The sequence below is a fragment of the Bombina bombina genome, chromosome 4 (genome assembly GCF_027579735.1).
Source record: "Bombina bombina isolate aBomBom1 chromosome 4, aBomBom1.pri, whole genome shotgun sequence".
Lineage (NCBI taxonomy): Eukaryota > Metazoa > Chordata > Amphibia > Anura > Bombinatoridae > Bombina > Bombina bombina.
Window position 1 is genome coordinate 890,993,199 of NC_069502.1, and position 21,084 is coordinate 891,014,282.

General features: G+C 36.9%; 1 protein-coding gene across 1 annotated transcript in view; it reads right to left on the reverse strand.

The window, feature by feature from the left end:
* SYNE1 (spectrin repeat containing nuclear envelope protein 1) overlaps positions 1–21,084 on the reverse strand; it is a 780,519-nt gene that overhangs the window by 319,067 nt on the left and 440,368 nt on the right. Inside the window, 9 exon segments of the mRNA XM_053711805.1 lie at positions 372–709; positions 1,505–3,665; positions 3,997–4,262; positions 4,947–5,123; positions 5,622–5,747; positions 9,214–9,360; positions 10,696–10,872; positions 11,757–11,924; positions 13,024–13,176. Of these exon segments, the coding sequence (XP_053567780.1) occupies positions 372–709; positions 1,505–3,665; positions 3,997–4,262; positions 4,947–5,123; positions 5,622–5,747; positions 9,214–9,360; positions 10,696–10,872; positions 11,757–11,924; positions 13,024–13,176 (3,713 nt within the window).

Sequence of the window (21,084 nt, forward strand, 5' to 3'; positions counted from 1 at the left end):
CACACAGAATAAATTGTATAATCCCATATTTATGTTACATAGGTAAGTAGAAATAAGCAGCCACCGGTTTTTGTTGACCTGCATTTTAGATTGTAGTATGAGATGCTTCTTATTTATTCAGCTTGCATATTTTTTACACACAACCATAGCCTCACTTACCTTGGCACTTCAAGGTAGAATCTGGGATTATTGCCTTTACAGGTTTGCCAAAGCCGTACACGATACCATTATAGCCAATCATAAAAAGTGTACTGTTTATTAATAGTGACAATATGGCTGTGTGCTATTTATCTATACTAACAAAGATGTGGACCTTAGAGGACAAAAAAGCATTACCCACTACAACAAACAAGCCTGGGCAAACCTTTTACCTCTCTAGGAGATCTAGCTGAGCCTGTGCTTGTTCCTTTCCTTCTCTACCCTTCTTCTCTAAAGATGCCACAACCTGTTGAAACTGATCGTGTAGAGATGACTGAATAAATAGTTCCATTTCAGGTAAAATCACACGGAGCTCATCTAGAAGTCCAATGAATTTGTTGTCTGTGCTGAGAAACCCTTTAATGCTTCTTACGTTTTCTTCAACCATTTCCACATCTACACCATTGTCAGTCTGCTGTAGTAATTCTTGAGCATCTTTAATCCAGTCACTGGCAGACTGTACCAACTGATGGTATCTGTGACACGTAGCATATATCTTGTCCAGAGTGGTCTAAAGACATTAATTAGATGTTTACTTAAAGTTAGGAACAAGTTACTTGCGTAAAAATATAGAAATTATATGATTCATGGCTACTCAAGATGGATTAAGATGGCAGCTAATGAAAGTATAGTCTAAATCTTTACCAGACATCAAATATGTTACTTTTATTAAATTGCTTCAGTTTTCTTTACTTGATTGCTTAAAGGGACAGTGTACCATACAACTGCAGAGTATAAAATGTATAGGAAAATGTTACTTTATGTTTGATTTTCTATATGAAATAGTTGTTTTTGCTCATTGAAAACACAGCCCATTCAAATCGATTGAGCTTGCAGAAAGAGCAGACATCCTTATCTTATCTATTTGTCAATACCCAGATGCTGCTTTATCGCATCTCTTTGTTTATACACAAAAACTGATACTTAGAGCAATTAAAAATTAACATTTTACTACCTATCTTTTCTAACCCATACTGGGATGCACTAAGCAAATTGGAAAGTTTTTTAAAATTGCATGAGCTATCTGAATCATGAAAGTTTAATTTTGAATTGACTGCCCCTTTAAAGACTAATATATTAATATTATTGCAGAAATCCCTCTCTATGGCTTCAGAATCAAGACTTGCTGCAAGTCAGAATATGATAGTAAAAAATTTAAAAGCCACACATTTAGGTAAACACTGACCGGTTTTAATACAATTAAAACCCCTTCTATAATCTAAAATAGACACTGGTAGGCCTGCCACATTTTGTTCCTCTTCTACAAAACACCATTATTAAATAAAGGTAAATGTAAATGACACACCTGTTTTGCATTAATGGATTCCTGAATTTCTCCATCAAGTTTGGTGAATTCAGCAAGGCTGTTCTCCAGCTCAGAAGGAACCAACTCTTTTGCTTTCAGATACTTCTGTTTCTCCCTGAAGCTTAACGCACTCATTATCCTTAAGCTTGAGACAACTTCTTCTTGCTGAAGCTGTAATTTCCTGATCTCCTCCTGGATGCTTTCAAGCTTCCCATCCACATTTAAGGGTTCATTCAATTTCACTTTCATTTGTCTCAACCACTCAAGAGTACGCTGGATTTCAACTTGACAGTCAATACTCTGTACTAACCTGCTTTCACACTCTCCCATCCTCTCCCTCATTATAGTATTCCAGGATTTTAATTGTTCTTTCCATTGTTGAATTTGAAGATCTGCTGTCTCATAGGCAGTAGGCTCAACTAGAGAAGACATTTCTTCTAAATGTTCAGTGACTTGTCTATGAAGAGTTCCTGCATGTCTAAGATTGGCTGCCAAAGTACGATAGCTTTTAAGCTTCTCTTCTGCTGGAAGTGTTTCTTTATTAACTTGATCCAACTCTTTATTCAAAGTCTCTAATTTTATATTCAGTTTTAAACAAAGGTCTTTATGCTTCCGATAAGCATCCACTGTGTCCCCTAGATATCTGACTTTCTGTTCTAAAAGTCTTTTCAGTTTATAATAATGACAAACAAGATGTAGCATTTCATCTGGTAACCAAGGTTGTCCTGTGCTTCGGAAAATTTCCTTTTTCTGATTAAGTTCATTAACAGCTGTGCCAAGCCTAATTACTTCATTAAGAAGAGAAGTATACTCTTGCTGAAGTGACACAGCTTCTTCAGTTAAAAGATTAGGAGGGACTTTGTTCATGAGTAAAAAGTGGTCTTCCAATTCTTTTAGGGCCTTGCTTGTCAGGTCTATCACGGAGGCATATTCTTTACGGATAAAGATGGCTTCCTGGGCCTTGGAAAGTTTTTCTTTGGCTAGAGCTATAATGTAATTAAATTGCTGAGGCAAAACATTCAACTTCTCATCCAGGTAGGAATGATCTACTTCATTAAGTGATGGCAAGATCTCTTGGCCATTTCTTTGCAGTGAAAGGAGAAGATTTTCATATTCAGGTGCTTGTTCAAGAATTTGTTGGTATTTGGATAACTGCAAATGAAGATCTGAATCATCATTCATTAAATTAATTTCTGGAAATGTTAAAACATCGGCCTGTTTTATCCAATGGCAAACTTTGTCTAAATCTTCTTTAAAGTATTTTCTAGAAACATAACTCTTTTCAAGTTCAATTAGTCTTTGGCCACATTTCTGCAAAGCACCCTCATAAACATTTTGAAGTTCTTGTAGCTTAGCTAAAACCTCATTTTTTTCTTGCTCAGTTGCATCTTTCATTAACTCCCTGCCTTGACTCCACAATATATTTATGTCACTGTGAAAGGCCTTCAAACTGGCTTGGGTATTTTTACAGCTTCTAATCTGTTTGCTCACGTCTTCTGGAAACAAAGATATGTACTCAAGAAACATAATTTTCTTTTCTAGCTGGTGAATTTGGTTTAATGCCTGATATGCCTCCATGAGGAACTGAGTCCTTTCAGACAAGGCCTTATTCAGGTGTTTTTTCCTTTGGATAACCAAATCACTGAGGCATTCCACATGCCTCTGTGAATCTGAAAGCATCTTTTGAAGTTGTTGTCTTTCATTGAGCCCTAGATTACCCATAATTCTGTCAGCATCCTTTAGCAAACTTTTTAGGAGACCCTGCTTAGCCTCAACTTCACTACAAATAGCAAGGTGATCCATAAGCAAGTTCTGTGCAAGTTCTGGTGGAGGACTTTGTTTTAAAGCCTCAGAGATTGTAGGTTGCTGATCTTCAGCCCACTCTGTCAACTCCTGTAACCTAAAATTAACTAAGCTTAGCTCCTCTAAGGTGGTGACACAAGTCACAATTTTATTTTTCACCAGTTCCTCTAGCTGTGTCCAACGCTGCTCAAAATGTTTTGTCTGCTCCTTAACTAATTCTTTGTCATCCACATTTAAGTGTTCAAAAAGCTTTTGCTTTTGTTCCTTAAGATCCTCAAGAGCAAACCTCCGCTCCTGCAAAATGGAGGACAATGTCTTCAAGGCCTCAAGATGTGCAGCTGTGCTTTCAGTGTCAGATCTAAAAATACAAGAAATCAACAACAATGACAAAAAGAAAATCCTCCTATACTAAACTTTCTCCTATGTATTGGTTACCCTTCAAAGCAGGACCACTTTTTTTATTTAAAGCATTATTAATGCCCTACAGCAAACGTGTTTGTGTCTATTTTCAAAATCTTTGTTCATTGTTACATAGATGATCTATTAAAGTTTAAATATCATTTTTTAATATTAGAATACTACTCAAATTAATAAGCATGATGGCTTTTTGGTGCAAGAGATAGATTTGATATATTAAGTCAAGATGCTAAATTACAATGTAGAATGTATTTAACTGTAAATGTAATTACCTGGCTAAGTTATCCCATTCTGTGTTAAGCTTCTCAAGAAATACATCTACAATATTCAAGCGGTCATGGTAATCCCGTGTTCTTTGAAGATCCTCCTCCCTCTGAAGAAGCACATTGTTCGTTTGAAAGCAGAAATCCAGCCACCGGTTACTTAGTTGTCCAATTTCTGCATGCTCTGGTGACTCCTGACCATGTGTCAGCTTGTTCACTTTTTCTGTGAAGGTGGTAATGGTGTTTTGCTTTGATTGCAGTATCTGACTAAACTCCTGATGCAGAGAGATCAGGTGGATAATATTAGTGAACATAATTTACAGATATACTTTACTGGACTATAAAAATACTTTAAATGTAGCATTCTGGAGAAATCATGATCCTTCACCTATATGTTGATAAATAGCTAAATTGATACATGATAGATAGATAAATAGATAAAAGATATACATAGATATATGATAGATAGATAGATAGATAGATGGATAGACATAGATAGATATATAGATAGACATATATAGATGAGAGATAGATAAAGATAGACAGATAGATAGATGAGAGATAGATAGATATAGATAGATAGATAGAAAGATAGATGAGAGATAGATAAAGATAGATAGATAGATAGATAGATAGATAGAGATAGATAGATGATAAAACGATGGATAGGTAACAAAAGGGAGCTGAAACATTAAATAAAGCATGTGTTTTTATAATTGTTCCATTTTATAAGCAAAACATGATATATATATATATATATATATATATATATATATATATATATTATAGATATATTTACACATGTATATGTTGTACAGTCCTAATTCATCAATCCCACTCATAAGAAGAAATATACAAAATGTACAGCGATAAATTTCATTAAAAAATTGCTTCTGATTTAGGTCAGATTTCAAAAAGTATAAAGAACAGAATACATTAAAAAAGCAGCACTTTCCTACCTTAACCTGTGAAACCATATTCTGCGCAAGCTTGATCTCTAACTCAGCTCGTCTCCTCTTCATGTTTTGTAGATGCTGATTTGCCTCTTGGAAATATGTTTGAAGTTCCGCCTTTATTTGTTTAACTTCTTCCCAGCCGCTAGCTAGATCCTGTGCTCGCATCATCCTCTGCTCAATCTGTGTTTGTGATAATACATTTTAAAATGGAGTTGTAAGAAATAATAGTTACGATTGACTGACATTATTTATTTTTATTGTACTTATTTATTTAGTTAAATTGTTTTTGAGTCCAGTGGTATGGACAGAGTTCTGAAGTTTGATGCATTACAGGGATAGCTCATAAAATAAATCAGAAGTGCATTGCACAGGTTTTTTTGTGCATAAACAAACATTTTAGGGGGAATTAATTTTTGTAAATGTAGCCCCACAGAGGCATAAAACCAACAGAGACTACCTTCGGCGGCCCCAATTCTTGCTTTCCAAGCAAAAAGAGAAGATGTTTTTTGATCCCCAGAAAACACATATCCTCTATTTACCCTACAGAATACCTGCACTCATTCTCCCCTCCCATTCCACCAGTCACCTAGTGCACACTCAGACTTCTTACTGTATGATTTCAAATGGATATTTATTTTATGGTATGCACACAGCTTTTTCATTAAGTGAGGAGCTTACGGTCTGCTTTGTATGCTGGATGTCTATGGCTACGTTCTTCACAGCAGTGTCTGTTAAATCACATGTAGTGCAGAGGAGATCCAGATAAGTATTAGCTTGCTCCTGCATTGTTCTGTAATGCTTCACCTGGAATAGAGCACACAATGTAGAACGTTTAACTTATTTTTGTCGGTAGTTTATTAAATATATCATAATAATGTAGAATTATTTAGAATTATTTTGCAAAGTATATAACATTTCTATAGCAAAAAAAGACATATGCTATATATTTAATTGTATTAAAGGGACATTATACACTCATTTTTTCTTTGCATAAATGTTTTGTAGATGATCTATTTATATAGCCCATAGTTTTTTTTTAAATAAATGTATAGTTTTGCTTATTTTTAAATAACATTGCTCTGATTTTCAGACTCGTAACCAAGCCCCAAAGTTTTATGTGAATACCGTCAGCTACCTTCTCCAGCTTGCTCCTGTTTGTGTAAAGGGTCTTTTCATATGCAAAAGAAGGGGGAGGGAGGGGAGTGTCTTATTTGCCACTTGCAGTGGGCTTTCCAGCTACCTTTTCAACAGAGCCAAACTGACAGCTTCTAAGTAAGTTTTTAAACAGTTTTATACTGGATTTTTATATCAGTATCTGTGCATCTTATTCTTTATAGTAGTGTCTATTGCATGCAGTTATATGAGAATGAGTGTATACTGTCCCTTTAAATAAAATTAACTAATCTATTGGCATATATATGTAACCATGGGCTCTGCTACAGACCATCACAAAACTCTCAGTCTCTTTTAGTCATTTAGCAGACAAAATCCTTATATTGAATGCGTATAATCACATGTAGGAAGATTATGTTATATAGCAGGTTAGCTACATATCAATGGATATAATACATGTAATGGATATTATATGATACATGTAAATTCCCACACCGTTACACAGCCTGAAGTCACACATAAGAGCCTAAATAGTCACTATGGATGGATTAAAGGGACAGTAAAGCGTCCAATTTACTATATCGACCACTAGAAAAAGCCTGTTTGTTTTATGTGAGATCTGCTATGACAGACAACAAGCAGTAAAGAGTTGTTGAGCTGCATATGTGTGTATAAGTGAGGGCATACATGTACCTGTGTGTCCATGAGAGAGAAGGACTGTGGGTATGTGCTGTGTGTGTATGTAAGAGAGAGTGTGTGTGAGAAAGGGAGCATATAAACATGTATGTAAAATAGCATGTATATGTGTGTAAAAAAAAGAGCACATGGGTGTGAGAGAGAGCATAGGTGTGTGTGAGATAAAGTGAGAGAGTGAGAGTCTATCTATGTACCTATCTACTTATCTATCTGCTTATCAATATATATATATATATATATATATATATATATATATATATATATATATACTTATCTATCTATCTATCTATCTGCTTATCTACCTATCTACTTAACTATCAATCTATCTATCATCTGCTTATCTAGCTATCTGTCTGTCTATCTATCTGTCTGTCTGTCTATCTAAATTCCTTTATCTTGGAATGATATAGATGTATATTTAATGTGGACGTATAAGTGCTTTGTTTCATAATGTTAGTAGTATGTCTTTGGCATAATGATTTATTAAACACCTCTTTGCATTTGACTGCAGAACCCTGTGTGTCCCCTTATAAATTGTTTGTGGAGATGCTTCTATTAATGACATAATAAGTACAATACAGATTGGCAATAATCTGCTGCTCCTGCACAGGACACTGGCTGGTGAGCCATTCAGAGACAGCATATGTGCCTAGCCTCCAATATACATGTCCGGTTTAGAAATGGCAATAAACAGTAATGAAGATGGGCCAACTAGGATGCCATGCTAAAAGCTCCAGGTAGCTTGAACTGTAACACTTAAAGGGGCAGTCTTCTCCAGAATTTATATTGTTTAAAAAGATAGATAATCCCTTTATTACCCATTCCCCAGTTTAGCACAACCAACACGGTTATATTAATATACTTTTTACCTCTGTGATTACTTTATATCTAAGCCTCTGCAGACTGCTACCTTTTCTCAGTGCTTTTTACATACTTGCATTTTAACTCCACGGGAGTGAGCACAATATTACCTATATGGCACACATGAACTAGTATTCTCTAGCTGTGAAAAACTGTCAAAATGCAGTAAGATAAGAGGCAGCCTTCAAGGGCTTAGAAACTAGCATATGAGCCTACCTAGGTTTAGCTTCCAACAAAGAATACCAAGTGAGCAAAGCAAATTGGAAAGTTGGTTCAAATTGCATGCCCTATCTGAATCAAGAAAGTTTAATTTTGAATAGACTGTCCCTTTAACACAATGACTGTTCTCTAAGGACCTGTAGCAAAATAATGAAAACCACATTAAATATAGTAATAAAATGCTCATATTTCATTATTAAACACAGGCTTGTTTTGGTTACCATGTGTGCAATTAAAAGAACACTGCACTGCCACTTCTGAGCAGGACATAAAAGGTGAGTCCATCAGGATGCAATACATTTATTTTCACCAATTAATTTATTTTTATCATCAGTCATTTGTAGAGCGCCAACATATTCAGAAGCACTACTGTAACATACTTTTAACTTCAGGAAATAAAGGATGTTGAAAACAATAAGTTATTTAGGTGAGGTAATTGGTTGGTACCTAATATTTTTATCCAATCAATACAGGGGCAGAACTACAGGGGGTGCAGAGGTCGCAACTGCAATGGGGCCCCCAAGTGTGGGGGCCCAGATTTAAAAAAATAAAAATAAAAAATCCCCCCAATAAAAAAATGTTGACCTGCCACTGCCTGCACTGATATCATGTGAGTGTGATGTAATGCTTCACTAGTGTCTCTGTCTCTGACAGGGGTTAGTGTTTCTGTTTTATCCATTGGTGTTTATGTGTGTGTGTATGTAACTGTGTGTATTTATGCATGTATATGCGTGTATGTGTGTATGTATGTATGTGACTGTGTGTGTATTTATGCATGTATGTGTGTGTATGTGTGCATGTATGTGACTGTGTGTATTTATGCATGTATATGCGTGTATGTGTGTATGTATGTTTGTGACTGTGTGTGTATTTATGCATGTATGTATGTGTGTGTATGTTTGTGGAACCAGTAAATTACAGACCTTGTTACTACAGCATAGGGGGGTGGGGGTTAAACAGTGTCACTATACAGTACCACTATATACAGTACGGGGGTGCTGGACCATGTCACAGACTACTGTAGTCACTTTATAAAGTACTGGGGCGGGTAGGGTCAGGCCAGCCATCTCACCGGCAGATTACAGACTGTGTCACTGACTCACTATATACAGTACTGGTGGGTTAAACAGTGTCACTATATACAGTAATAGGGAGTCAGACCATCTCACAGACTGTGGGCACAGGGTACCTCCTTTTGCAGACATGTAATCTAAATAGCATTTTTTTCTGTGTTAAATTTAAAAAAAAAAAAAAAAGATATGTATTAAATTCCCATTTTTGGGGGGTGGGGGCCTTCTTAGATTCTTGCACCTGGGCCCTGTGGTTTCTAGTTACGCCTCTGAATCAATACCATCATATTATGTTACATGCTGTACGTTACCTGTTTTGTTGCCTCTGCCTGGCTAGTAGGAGCTTTAAAGGTTGGCTGTATCTCTGGTTGTACCGAGGCAAACCAAGCCTGACACTGTAATAATGTATCCTGATGACTTACATGCTTTTGCAGCTCATTTTCCAAACTTAAGTACACCTGGAATCACATGGTAAATAGTAGTAAATAAGTCATAAGTATTCCAGTTGGTGACAAAGACAGCAATGCATTAAACCTGTGATAGACAACTTCCTAACACATGGAGGCGGGAGATTAATATTTTAAAAGCCTTAGGGGCCACATATAAATGAATCGATATTAAGCACACAAATAACGACATATTACTAAACGTGCCAAGTGGCACAGGGCTACATTCAGGTTGCAGAGTACCCTCTGTTTGCTGTTCTCTCCTGCAGAGAGCTCTTTTGGGTTCTGGATACCTTGCTTTCCTACCCCCAGATGCCCCAAAGGACACATTTTAGTGGCCACAAAGACTATGGCATGCGTTTTTGATCTGCTCCTTACCAGGGGCCACACAAAAAAAACATTGTGCAAAGGGCCAGTTGCCCATCCCTGTATTTAACCATATTTCCTAATTGGTACTATATTATAATCTCCTAATGCCAGGAGATTATTGGCTATTAGGCGCATTGTACTGCTTCTATTTACTTCTAGAAGAAATATGGACTCAATATTACTTATGAAACTGAGATATGATTCACAAAAATACCAAAAAAAATACATATTAGCAAATACATTACATAATTACAGAGCATGAGTATATATCCAAATTGGTTAATAAGCGGAGTTCAATATTTTCAGTGGTTAAAACTGCACATGGACACAGCACAGCTAAACATGCTTTACTGTTAAAGGGACATAAAACACAATTTTTTTTCTTTTATGATTTAGAAAGAGCAATTTTAAACAGCATTCCAAATTACGTCTATTATCTATTTTGCTTCATTCTCTTGATATCCTTTGTTGAAAAGCATATATAAATAGGCTCAGTAGCTGCTAATTGGTGGCTGCACGTGGATTATGTGTAATTGGCTCATACATGTGCACTGTTTTTCCTTCAACAAAGGATATCTAAAAAATGAAGCAAATTAGAAAATAGAAGTAAATTGGAATGTTCTTTAAAATTGTATTCTCTATCTGAATCATGAAAAAATAATAATTTGAGTTTCACATCCCTTTAACTTGTTGAGGTGGATCATTACTGAAGTAGACAGAAACTACAGTATGTGGTTTCTAAGGAAACCGTTTACCCCAGGTACCAGGTCTAAAGTGGATATTGCAAGTAACTTAAGTATAGGTATAATCAAGTGTTTAGTATGAAAGTCCCAGAAAAGGTGCAACCGTTATAAAACCAAGACTATGGGTGGAAGCTAACGCTTTCTCATTAAATGACAGGTCAAGCAAATGGTGCACAATGACATCTTCAGACGCCATGAGTGATTATGAACTATGTATGAGTTACTTAAAACTTACACGTTGTACAGTGCTGCAAATGGCAGAATAGCTGTCTCTAGTCCCTTGCAGGTGAGCTTGTACATTCTGTTTACATTTTGCCTGCAGATGCTCAGCAAGGTGAAGAACTAGGTTTTCACCCTTAGTTTTGAGGCTGTTCAAACGCTCTTCAAACGCAGCAATATCTTCCATCATTGACTGTAAAGATTAAAAAATGAAAGCCTTTTAAAATACACATTTTTAGTTATAGTTATCTATTGAAAATTTACAAGATTATGGGCCAGATTACAAGTGGAGTGCTAATTAAAGAATTGGGCATTGGAGCCCTTTGCAGTCAAGCAGCTGAAAATATGTAAAATCATATTTATGTAATATTCATATTTAATAAAGCGTGTATTTACTGTAAATATTTAACATTCCAATGTTCTTCACATTGGGGAATATGTTCTTAGTATTTTTAAATAGATATTCTTATATATATCTGTATATATTTATACATCTATATAATCATCTATATATTTATTTATAAATTTATATATATATATATATATATATATATACTTATGAATAAATTGAACATATTCTTCTATGTGAGGAATGTGAAATATTAATATTTCATGTCGTGTTAGATCAGGTTTGCACGAGTAGTTTTTTTTCCCACTTTTCGCGCTCCATTGAAGTCTATGGCAGAATACGATAACGTGGCTGCAATATTTGAATTAAGCATGTTGGGTTAGCGCACAAGCAAAAACATTTTACTTTAAACTTTTAATATGTGCTCAACCCGAGGCTACCAAAATGCCGAAGTCTAGCAGGGTTAAAGCGCGAGCGGGACCGCAAACTACTGCTCCACTCGTAATCTAGCCCTATGACAGTTACAGTTTATTTTTTATTTCTGCCAGCTGTGAAAGACCACGTTTCCAAATTGCCAGCTGAACAATTCCATTTTTCTAATGTTATATGAGCACTTATAAGATCATTCATTTCAATGTCCAAAAACAACATTTACGTATATAGATAAAAGACCCATTTGGCCAGTGAGTCATTGACAAACTATGCTTTGCTTGCTATATATGGAGTACCTTGTGACTTGCCAGCTGCTGAGTTATTGTTTCCAGATTGTTATGTCCCATCAAGTCAGGAGTTACAAGTCTACTGGACATTTGTAGCAGCCATTTCTCTACATCTTGAAGCTCTGAATTATAGTCCTCGTGTTCCTTAACTTTTTCTTCCAGATTTCCAACATTAGCCTAATTAAGTGTAAAAGTATACAAACAAAGGGTATTTTACATATTTACAGAAATATAACCAGATTTATAATAAAAAACATAAATCTCAACGTTTTCTTTTTCTTCACAATTCTTCATTTATAAGTACCTATATGCAATGGCTGACTTGTAGAATACTACAATCTTTTGTATACGTTTTGTCAACTCCAATTTCTTTCTTTTTATATTTACAATTAAAAATGAATAAATATAAGAAATAAAATATATATATTTATTCCAAAGACCGTCATAAACCAGGTTACAAAGCGGAGAAACTTTTTTTTTTACTAAACTTTGAGAGCATCTAGAAAGATATGTATGTAGCCAATAATGTTCAGACACCATCGATGCATATATTGTCATGTGAGCAGATTGGCAGTTGGGTATAGTGCTGTATTTGCATTACATTTCTGTAAAACAATGTGTATTACCTATTAGTATAGAGCAGTTTGAATTGTGGGTATACCTCATTTAGTTTACATATGTATAGGTTACTAATATTGAAGAAAAATAATAATAACTGGACAGATGTTCAACTTTAAAGGTGGCTGAAATCTCATGGACTTTACTTCTCTTTCCTGCAAAAATTCAGGCATCCAGTATTTGCATATCAACATAGAAGCTTGGAGAATGAAGACCCAGTTAGAATACAATATTTTCAAGGATACTTCCCATGCCAGATATATTTAGGAATATTGTTTTGGTTTTAAATACTTTTTTGTTCAAAGTGATGTAACATTATTGCTGCATAACTTCCAATATTTCCCGGAGGGTTTCCATCACAGAGAGGTGAGGAGCCACCGCGGTTTGGTAGGCAGAGCAACCGCAGGATGGCAGGGCGTGTCATGGGCAGAGTTTGGCAGAGGCAGGGTATGTCTAGAGCAGTCCTTAAGAAAACTGACCATTTGCCATGACTGGGGAGGGTAACAGGAGGGGCAGGGCAGACATCCCAACCTATGACAATCTAGCAATATCGGAGATAGTTGGAAGGCCTGATAATGTGAAGTATAGGCCTCTCTTTAGTAAGTTTTAAAAAAATGAAACATTTTTATCTGCATTTACAACCAATCATTGTCCTTACCTTAGCCAAGTTGCAGAGTTCCTGATAGTCTCTTTGTATTTTATGTATTTTCTCTCCAGCAGTCACATCCTGAGTCATAGCCAGCAATGCTTCACCTTTTTCAATGACCAGTTTTATGGAGGGCTCACGTGTAAATACAGCCTGTTGTACTGACTGCATATGGAAACAAATAAATTCTCATAAACCCCTTGAAGACATAATTTCACATGCAAGCAATTAAATAGTATCTGTAAGATCATTAAAGCAATTACATTATTTTCTTCTATTAAAACAAACTATACAATATCATCCCAGTAATTAAATATCTGCAATAATGTATTGCTATGTATTTTTTGCATCTAACACTTTATATTTAAAAAGTATTGCATATTAGAAACCTAACACACATTGTGAATTTGTTTTCATTTTTCTTATATATTTTGTGGCATATAGGTTTTGAAAATTTGCGAAAAACATATAGGAAATTGAATAGCAATCTAAGGCCTAGATTTAGAGTTGGGCGGTAGCCGTGAAAACCAGCGTTAGAGGCTCCTAACACTGGATTTGGGCTACCGCCGGTATTTAGAGTCAGTCAGGAAAGGGTCTAACGCTCACTTTCCAGCCGCGACTTTTCCATACCGCATATCCCCTTACGTCAATTGCGTATCCTATCTTTTCAATGGGATCTTTCTAACGCCGGTATTTAGAGTCGTGGCTGAAGTGAGCGTTAGAAATCTAACGACAAAACTCCAGCCGCAGAAAAAAGTCAGTAGTTAAGAGCTTTCTGGGCTAACGCCGGTTTATAAAGCTCTTAACTACTGTGCTCTAAAGTACACTAACACCCATAAACTACCTATGTACCCCTAAACCGAGGTCCCCCTACATCGCCGCCACTATATTTAAATTTTTTAACCCCTAATCTTCCGCTCCGTACACTGCCGCCAACTACGTTATCCCTATGTACCCCTAATCTGCTGCCACTAACACCGCCGACCCCTATATTATATTTATTAACCCCTAATCTGCCGCCCCCGCTATCGCTGACCCCTGCATATTATTATTAACCCCTAATCTGCCGCTCCGTACACCACCGCCACCTACATTATAGCTATGTACCCCTAATCTGCTGCCCCTAACACCGCCGACCCCTATATTATATTTATTAACCCCTAATCTGCCCCCCTCAATGTCGCCTCCACCTGCCTACACTTATTAACCCCTAATCTGCCGAGCGGACCGCACCGCTACTATAATAAAGTTATTAACCCCTAATCCGCCTCACTCCCGCCTCAATAACCCTATAATAAATAGTATTAACCCCTAAACTGCCCTCCCTAACATCGCCGACACCTAACTTCAATTATTAAGCCCTAATCTGCCGACCGAATCTCGCCGCTACTGTAATAAATGGATTAACCCCTAAAGCTAAGTCTAACCCTAACACTAACACCCCCCTAAATTAAATATAATTTAAATCTAACGAAATAAATTAACTCTTATTAAATAAATTATTCCTATTTAAAGCTAAATACTTACCTGTAAAATAAACCCTAATATAGCTACAATATAAATTATAATTATATTATAGCTATTTTAGGATTTATATTTATTTTACAGGTAACTTTGTATTTATTTTAACCAGGTACAATAGCTATTAAATAGTTAAGAACTATTTAATAGCTAAAATAGTTAAAATAATTACAAAATTACCTGTAAAATAAATCCTAACCTAAGTTACAATTAAACCTAACACTACACTATCAATAAATAAATTAAATAAAATACCTCCAATTACCTACAATTAAACCTAACACTACACTATCAATACATTAATTAAATACAATACCTACAAATAACTACAATTAAATAAACTAACTAAAGTACAAAAAATAAAAAAGAACTAAGTTACAAAAAATAAAAAAATATTTACAAACATTAGAAAAATATTACAACAATTTTAAACTAATTACACCTACTCTAAGCCCCCTAATAAAATAACAAAGCCCCCCAAAATAAAAAAATGCCCTACCCTATTCTAAATTAAAAAAGTTCAAAGCTCTTTTACCTTACCAGCCCTTAAAATGACCTTTTGTGGGGCATGCCCCAAAGAATTCAGCTCTTTTGCCTGTAAAAAAAACATACAATACCCCCCCCCAACATTACAACCCACCACCCACATACCCCTAATCTAACCCAAACCCCCCTTAAATAAACCTAATACTAAGCCCCTGAAGATCTTCCTACCTTATCTTCACCTCGCCGGGTATCACCGATCGGTCCTGGCTCTGAAATCTTCATCCAACCCAAACGGGGGCTGGCGATCCATAATCCTGCGGCTGAAGAGGTCAAGAAGAGGCTCAAAAGTCTTCATTCTATCCGGGAAGAAGAGGCGATCCAGACCGGCAACCATCTTGATCCAAGCGGCATCTTCTATCTTCATCCGATGAGGAACGGCTCCATCGTGAAGACCTCCAGCGCGTATCAATCTTCTTCCTCCGACGTCCAACTGAAGAATGACGGTTCCTTTAAGGGACGTCATCCAAGATGGCGTCCCTCGAATTCTGATTGGCTGATAGGATTCTATCAGCCAATCGGAATTAAGGTAGGAAAATTCTGATTGGCTGATGGAATCAGCCAATCAGAATCAAGTTCAATCCGATTGGCTGATCCGATCAGCCAATCAGATTGAGCTCGCATTCTATTGGCTGATCGGAACAGCCAATAGAATGCGAGCTCAATCTGATTGGCTGATCGGTAGGAAGATCTTCAGGGGCTTAGTGTTAGGTTTATTTAAGGGGGTTTGGGTTAGATTAGGGGTATGTGGGTGGTGGGTTGTAATGTTGGGGGGGGGGTATTGTATGTTTTTTTTTACAGGCAAAAGAGCTGAATTCTTTGGGCCATGCCCCACAAAAGGTCCTTTTAAGGGCTGGTAAGGTAAAAGAGCTTTGAACTTTTTTAATTTAGAATAGGGTAGGGCATTTTTTTATTTTGGGGGGCTTTGTTATTTTATTAGGGGGCTTAGAGTAGGTGTAATTAGTTTAAAATTGTTGTAATATTTTTCTGATGTTTGTAAATATTTTTTTATTTTTTGTAACTTAGTTCTTTTTTATTTTTTGTACTTTAGTTAGTTTATTTCATTGTATTTATTTGTAGATATTGTATTTAATTAATTTATTGATAGTGTAGTGTTAGGTTTAATTGTAGGTAATTGTAGGTATTTTATTTAATTAATTTATTGATAGTGTAGTGTTAGGTTTAATTGTAACTTAGGTTAGGATTTATTTTACAGGTAATTTTGTAATTATTTTTTTTTTTTTTAAATACATTTTTTATTGAGATTTCAAACAGTTACAATAACATTCTTCCGTCCATTTACAGTAAAAGAGACTGTATGTATATACAATAAGCAAGGTGATATGTTACATAATAATCTATTTAGCAAGTTTGGGAGCTCAGGAAATAAATGTCTGTACTGGTTTCTTTGACGAAGATAGTAAATGATTAGTTACATAAACACTTAATAAAAATCCCTCTATGCATAATAATATATGATCACTTACGGGTTTGCTAAGAACACAATTATTGGGTAACCAATGAGTGAGTAAATGGACTAATCTAAATGGAATCTCTTTTTTTTTAAGTAAAGTGAATATTTAGAATGGAATAGTGTAGACCGAGGAGAGAGTGGGGGGATATCAGCGGGCAAGAGCCGCTCAAGAATTTTAAGGGAGGGGATGGGGGGCCGTGGTCAGGAAATTATCATAATATTGTGGGAAATGTATAGTGGGGTAAATTACCAAACAGGCTTCTCTTGGGAACTACATAAAGTCAAATAAATGTATGGTTAAAAGGTTAATATGCATCAGGGGGATATACCATGTGCAAACTTACATTATAGGGGGCATACAGTACTATGAACAATTATATCAAACAGCTATATGTAGCAAAATTAGTCATCTCCTGTGCAAGATTAGCGTCAAACATACTGATGAGATGTAGACCACTCACAACATGATACCCACACATACAACTATGACACCAAATCTATGATCAAATGTACATAACTGAAACCTCAGTTTTAAATTATGGAGTAATGTGAGAAGGATAGATGTGACTCCACAAGTTAGTATATTATTGAGTCTAGAAATTGAGCGTGACTACTGAATGCCACTGACGGGTATCTAAGGTGTTAGACCATATTCCAGAATATACTAAGAATCTAGTTCATAGTATGCTGTAATGCTTGGGTACCAGTAAATAAACTTTTAATGAATATTATAGGTGTAATATACTTCTACGGATGCCTATGTATAGACTTTATACTGTGTTGCAGAGTAAAAGGTTAGCTTGGATGTACCAGGGCTTCTATGATATGATCCAAAGGGTCCCAATGTAGAGCGGCCTTGGAAAAAATACTATTGGAATGGTATGGGCAGTGTTGCAGTTAAATATACATTTTAATGCTCAGCATGTAAACTGGGTCGGCTACTCCCTGTAAGAGACAAAGTAAAGAGATAAGACTGTAAACCTTATCAAATAAAACACAAGCACCCAGCTAAGCTACCCCCTGATTATCTGTCTGTCATGTGAGGACCTAAGACTATATGCTGCTTTATTAGCAGGTCACATCTCTCCCATGGAGGGGCAGTGTATGGGAATGCTTCTGTGTGCAGGTCTATATCAAAAAGGAACCAAGAGTGGATCATTGCTTTTGAAAATGAGCTACGTATTATATAACTCAAAATGTAGAACATTTACAGGAAAGGAGTTCTATCAATGCGTGCCAGGCAAAGAACCCAGAGGTAATGAGTCAATTTTAAAGCTTATATGTGTGTACCACCAAACACCAGCTGTATCTAAAAATATTTGTACTCTTGAGTAGCATGGTCTAGATACTAATATGTAGGAATGGCTGCGTGTCTGATCTTTTTATGGGTGTATAAAGATGCACTACTTTACAATCAATAGGCTCTACTCAAAACCCAATAGGAGTCATTGAACAGGAGTGAATTTTAAATAGAAAAGTAGCTGTTACCCTGTTCTTGAAATTATAGTAGATCATACATTGAGTATACTTAAGAAAACATAGTTGGAGTATATATGAGCGCTATAATGCAGGCAAATATTAACCCATAAGCTAAGTATAATAACAAAGGCGTCTAGCTCATCATTAAGGTAGGAAGCATCTTAATCATGTGTTTTCTAGAAAGAGGTGTAAAACAACAGGCATCATAAAAGTCTGATAACAAGGGGAGCGAGTATTAAACCAAACTGCATGCTGAACTAGAGAGAAAAAGAAAAAGCACTATATCATAAATAAAGCCTCCAGTCCCAAATTTTCAAGCCTATGGGCCATCATTAAGGTCTTATAGATCAGTTATAGAGGGCATTATCATAGTAATGGTATGTCTTTAACTATAGATCCGTAGTGTAGAGTGTCGAGCATTTGTAGGTGCTAACTCTCATAATAAGTTCCTGGCCAGATCAGCCGACTCCTGCTTTATCAGCACTAGCAACATTATGATACTCAGATTGTCTCCGCCATTCCTTTAGGTAGAACCAGTCTCTGGCAAATAGATCTCCACCCACACCATAAACTCCCGGCTTGAGGTAAGGAGTGTACCGACTGAAGACTCTGAGGTTAGGCGGTAGTGTCGCTACACCAGGCGCTAGCTGCGTAGAAGAGGAAAGATCTAATGTGGTCTTGGGTGATCTGGAGGCGAATCCCTCCCCCTTGTCTCTCATGCAGGCCGTAGTTGTCAATGAGAGGAGGACGGGATGGCTGGTGGAGTTCATGGGGATGTACCGGGTAGTGGGTACGGATCTCCCATTGTGAGATTGAGCATCCCCTTCTTGCTTTGCTTGATGCTGTCTCGCCGAAATCACAGCTCCCATGGCGTGCGTGTCGCTTCCTGAGCTCAGCGAGCGGATGTCAGCAGAGAGCTGTCTATATTGTGTATCCATTCTGCGACCTAGATCCTCAAGGAGGGCTAGCATTGCAGCCATCTCAACCTCCGTAAAGTCTATTGTAGTGCAGCTGGTGCTAAGAGGTAGTGTGAAGGTGGTTAACGGTCTCTCCAGCCGGCATCCCCAACCATATAATCTTATGAATCCACTGTGGCAGTTTCACTCAATGGAGCGGAGCCAGGATAGCGCAAAGATTAGCATAGTAGGCCCTCACCACATGTCTAATAGCCCCAGATTACTTTCTTAAGCTGCCGATTGTGGATTGAAGAGTATATTTCAGCTGAGTGTTGTTTCAGTAGATCGAATAAAAACATATTCAAGGCAGATGATGTATAGCTCTAAGATTCATTGTTGAATAAGATTGTCAATTCTCTGAGCTATAGGAGTTTGCGTCCGCCATGCCTGCCTCCTGGCCACACCCCCCCTTTTGTAATTATTTTAACTATTTTAGCTATTAAATTGTTCTTAACTATTTAATAGCTATTGTACCTGGTTAAAATAAATACAAAGTTACCTGTAAAATAAATATAAATCCTAAAATAGCTATAATATAATTATAATTTATATTGTAGCTATATTAGGGTTTATTTTACAGGTAAGTATTTAGCTTTAAATAGGAATAATTTATTTAATAAGAGTTAATTTATTTCGTTAGATTTAAATTATATATAGGGGGGTGTTAGTGTTAGGGTTAGACTTAGCTTTAGGGGTTAATCCATTTATTACAGTAGCGGCGAGATTCGGTCGGCAGATTAGGGGTTAATAATTGAAGTTAGGTGTCGGTGATGTTAGGGAGGGCAGATTAGGGGTTAATACTATTTATTATAGGGTTATTGAGGCGGGAGTGAGGCGGATTAGGGGTTAATAACTTTATTATACAGGGAGTGCAGAATTATTAGGCAAATGAGTATTTTGACCACATCATCCTCTTTATGCATGTTGTCTTACTCCAAGCTGTATAGGCTTAAAGCCTACTACCAATTAAGCATATTAGGTGATGTGCATCTCTGTAATGAGAAGGGGTGTGGTCTAATGACATCAACACCCTATATCAGGTGTGCATAATTATTAGGCAACTTCCTTTCCTTTGGCAAAATGGGTCAAAAGAAGGACTTGACAGGCTCAGAAAAGTAAAAAAGAGTGAGATATCTTGCAGAGGGATGCAGCACTCTTAAAATTGCAAAGCTTCTGAAGCATGATCATCGAACAATCAAGCGTTTCATTCAAAATAGTCAACAGGGTCGCAAGAAGCGTGTGGAAAAACCAAGGTGCAAAATAACTGCCCATGAACTGAGAAAAGTCAAGCGTGCAGCTGCCAAGATGCCACTTGCCACCAGTTTGGCCATATTTCAGAGCTGCAACATCACTGGAGTGCCCAAAAGCACAAGGTGTGCAATACTCAGAGACATGGCCAAGGTAAGAAAGGCTGAAAGACGACCACCACTGAACAAGACACACAAGCTGAAACGTCAAGACTGGGCCAAGAAATATCTCAAGACTGATTTTTCTAAGGTTTTATGGACTGATGAAATGAGAGTGAGTCTTGATGGGCCAGATGGATGGGCCCGTGGCTGGATTGGTAAAGGGCAGAGAGCTCCAGTCCGACTCAGACGCTAGCAAGGTGGAGGTGGAGTACTGGTTTGGGCTGGTATCATCAAAGATGAGCTTGTGGGGCCTTTTTGGGTTGAGGATGGAGTCAAGCTCAACTCCCAGTCCTACTGCCAGTTTCTGGAAGACACCTTCTTCAAGCAGTGGTACAGGAAGAAGTCTGCATCCTTCAAGAAAATCATGATTTTCATGCAGGACAATGCTCCATCACACGCGTCCAAGTACTCCACAGCGTGGCTGGCAAGAAAGGGTATAAAAGAAGAAAATCTAATGACATGGCCTCCTTGTTCACCTGATCTGAACCCCATTGAGAACCTGTGGTCCATCATCAAATGTGAGATTTACAAGGAGGGAAAACAGTACACCTCTCTGAACAGTGTCTGGGAGGCTGTGGTTGCTGCTGCATGCAATGTTGATGGTGAACAGATCAAAACACTGACAGAATCCATGGATGGCAGGCTTTTGAGTGTCCTTGCAAAGAAAGGTGGCTATATTGGTCACTGATTT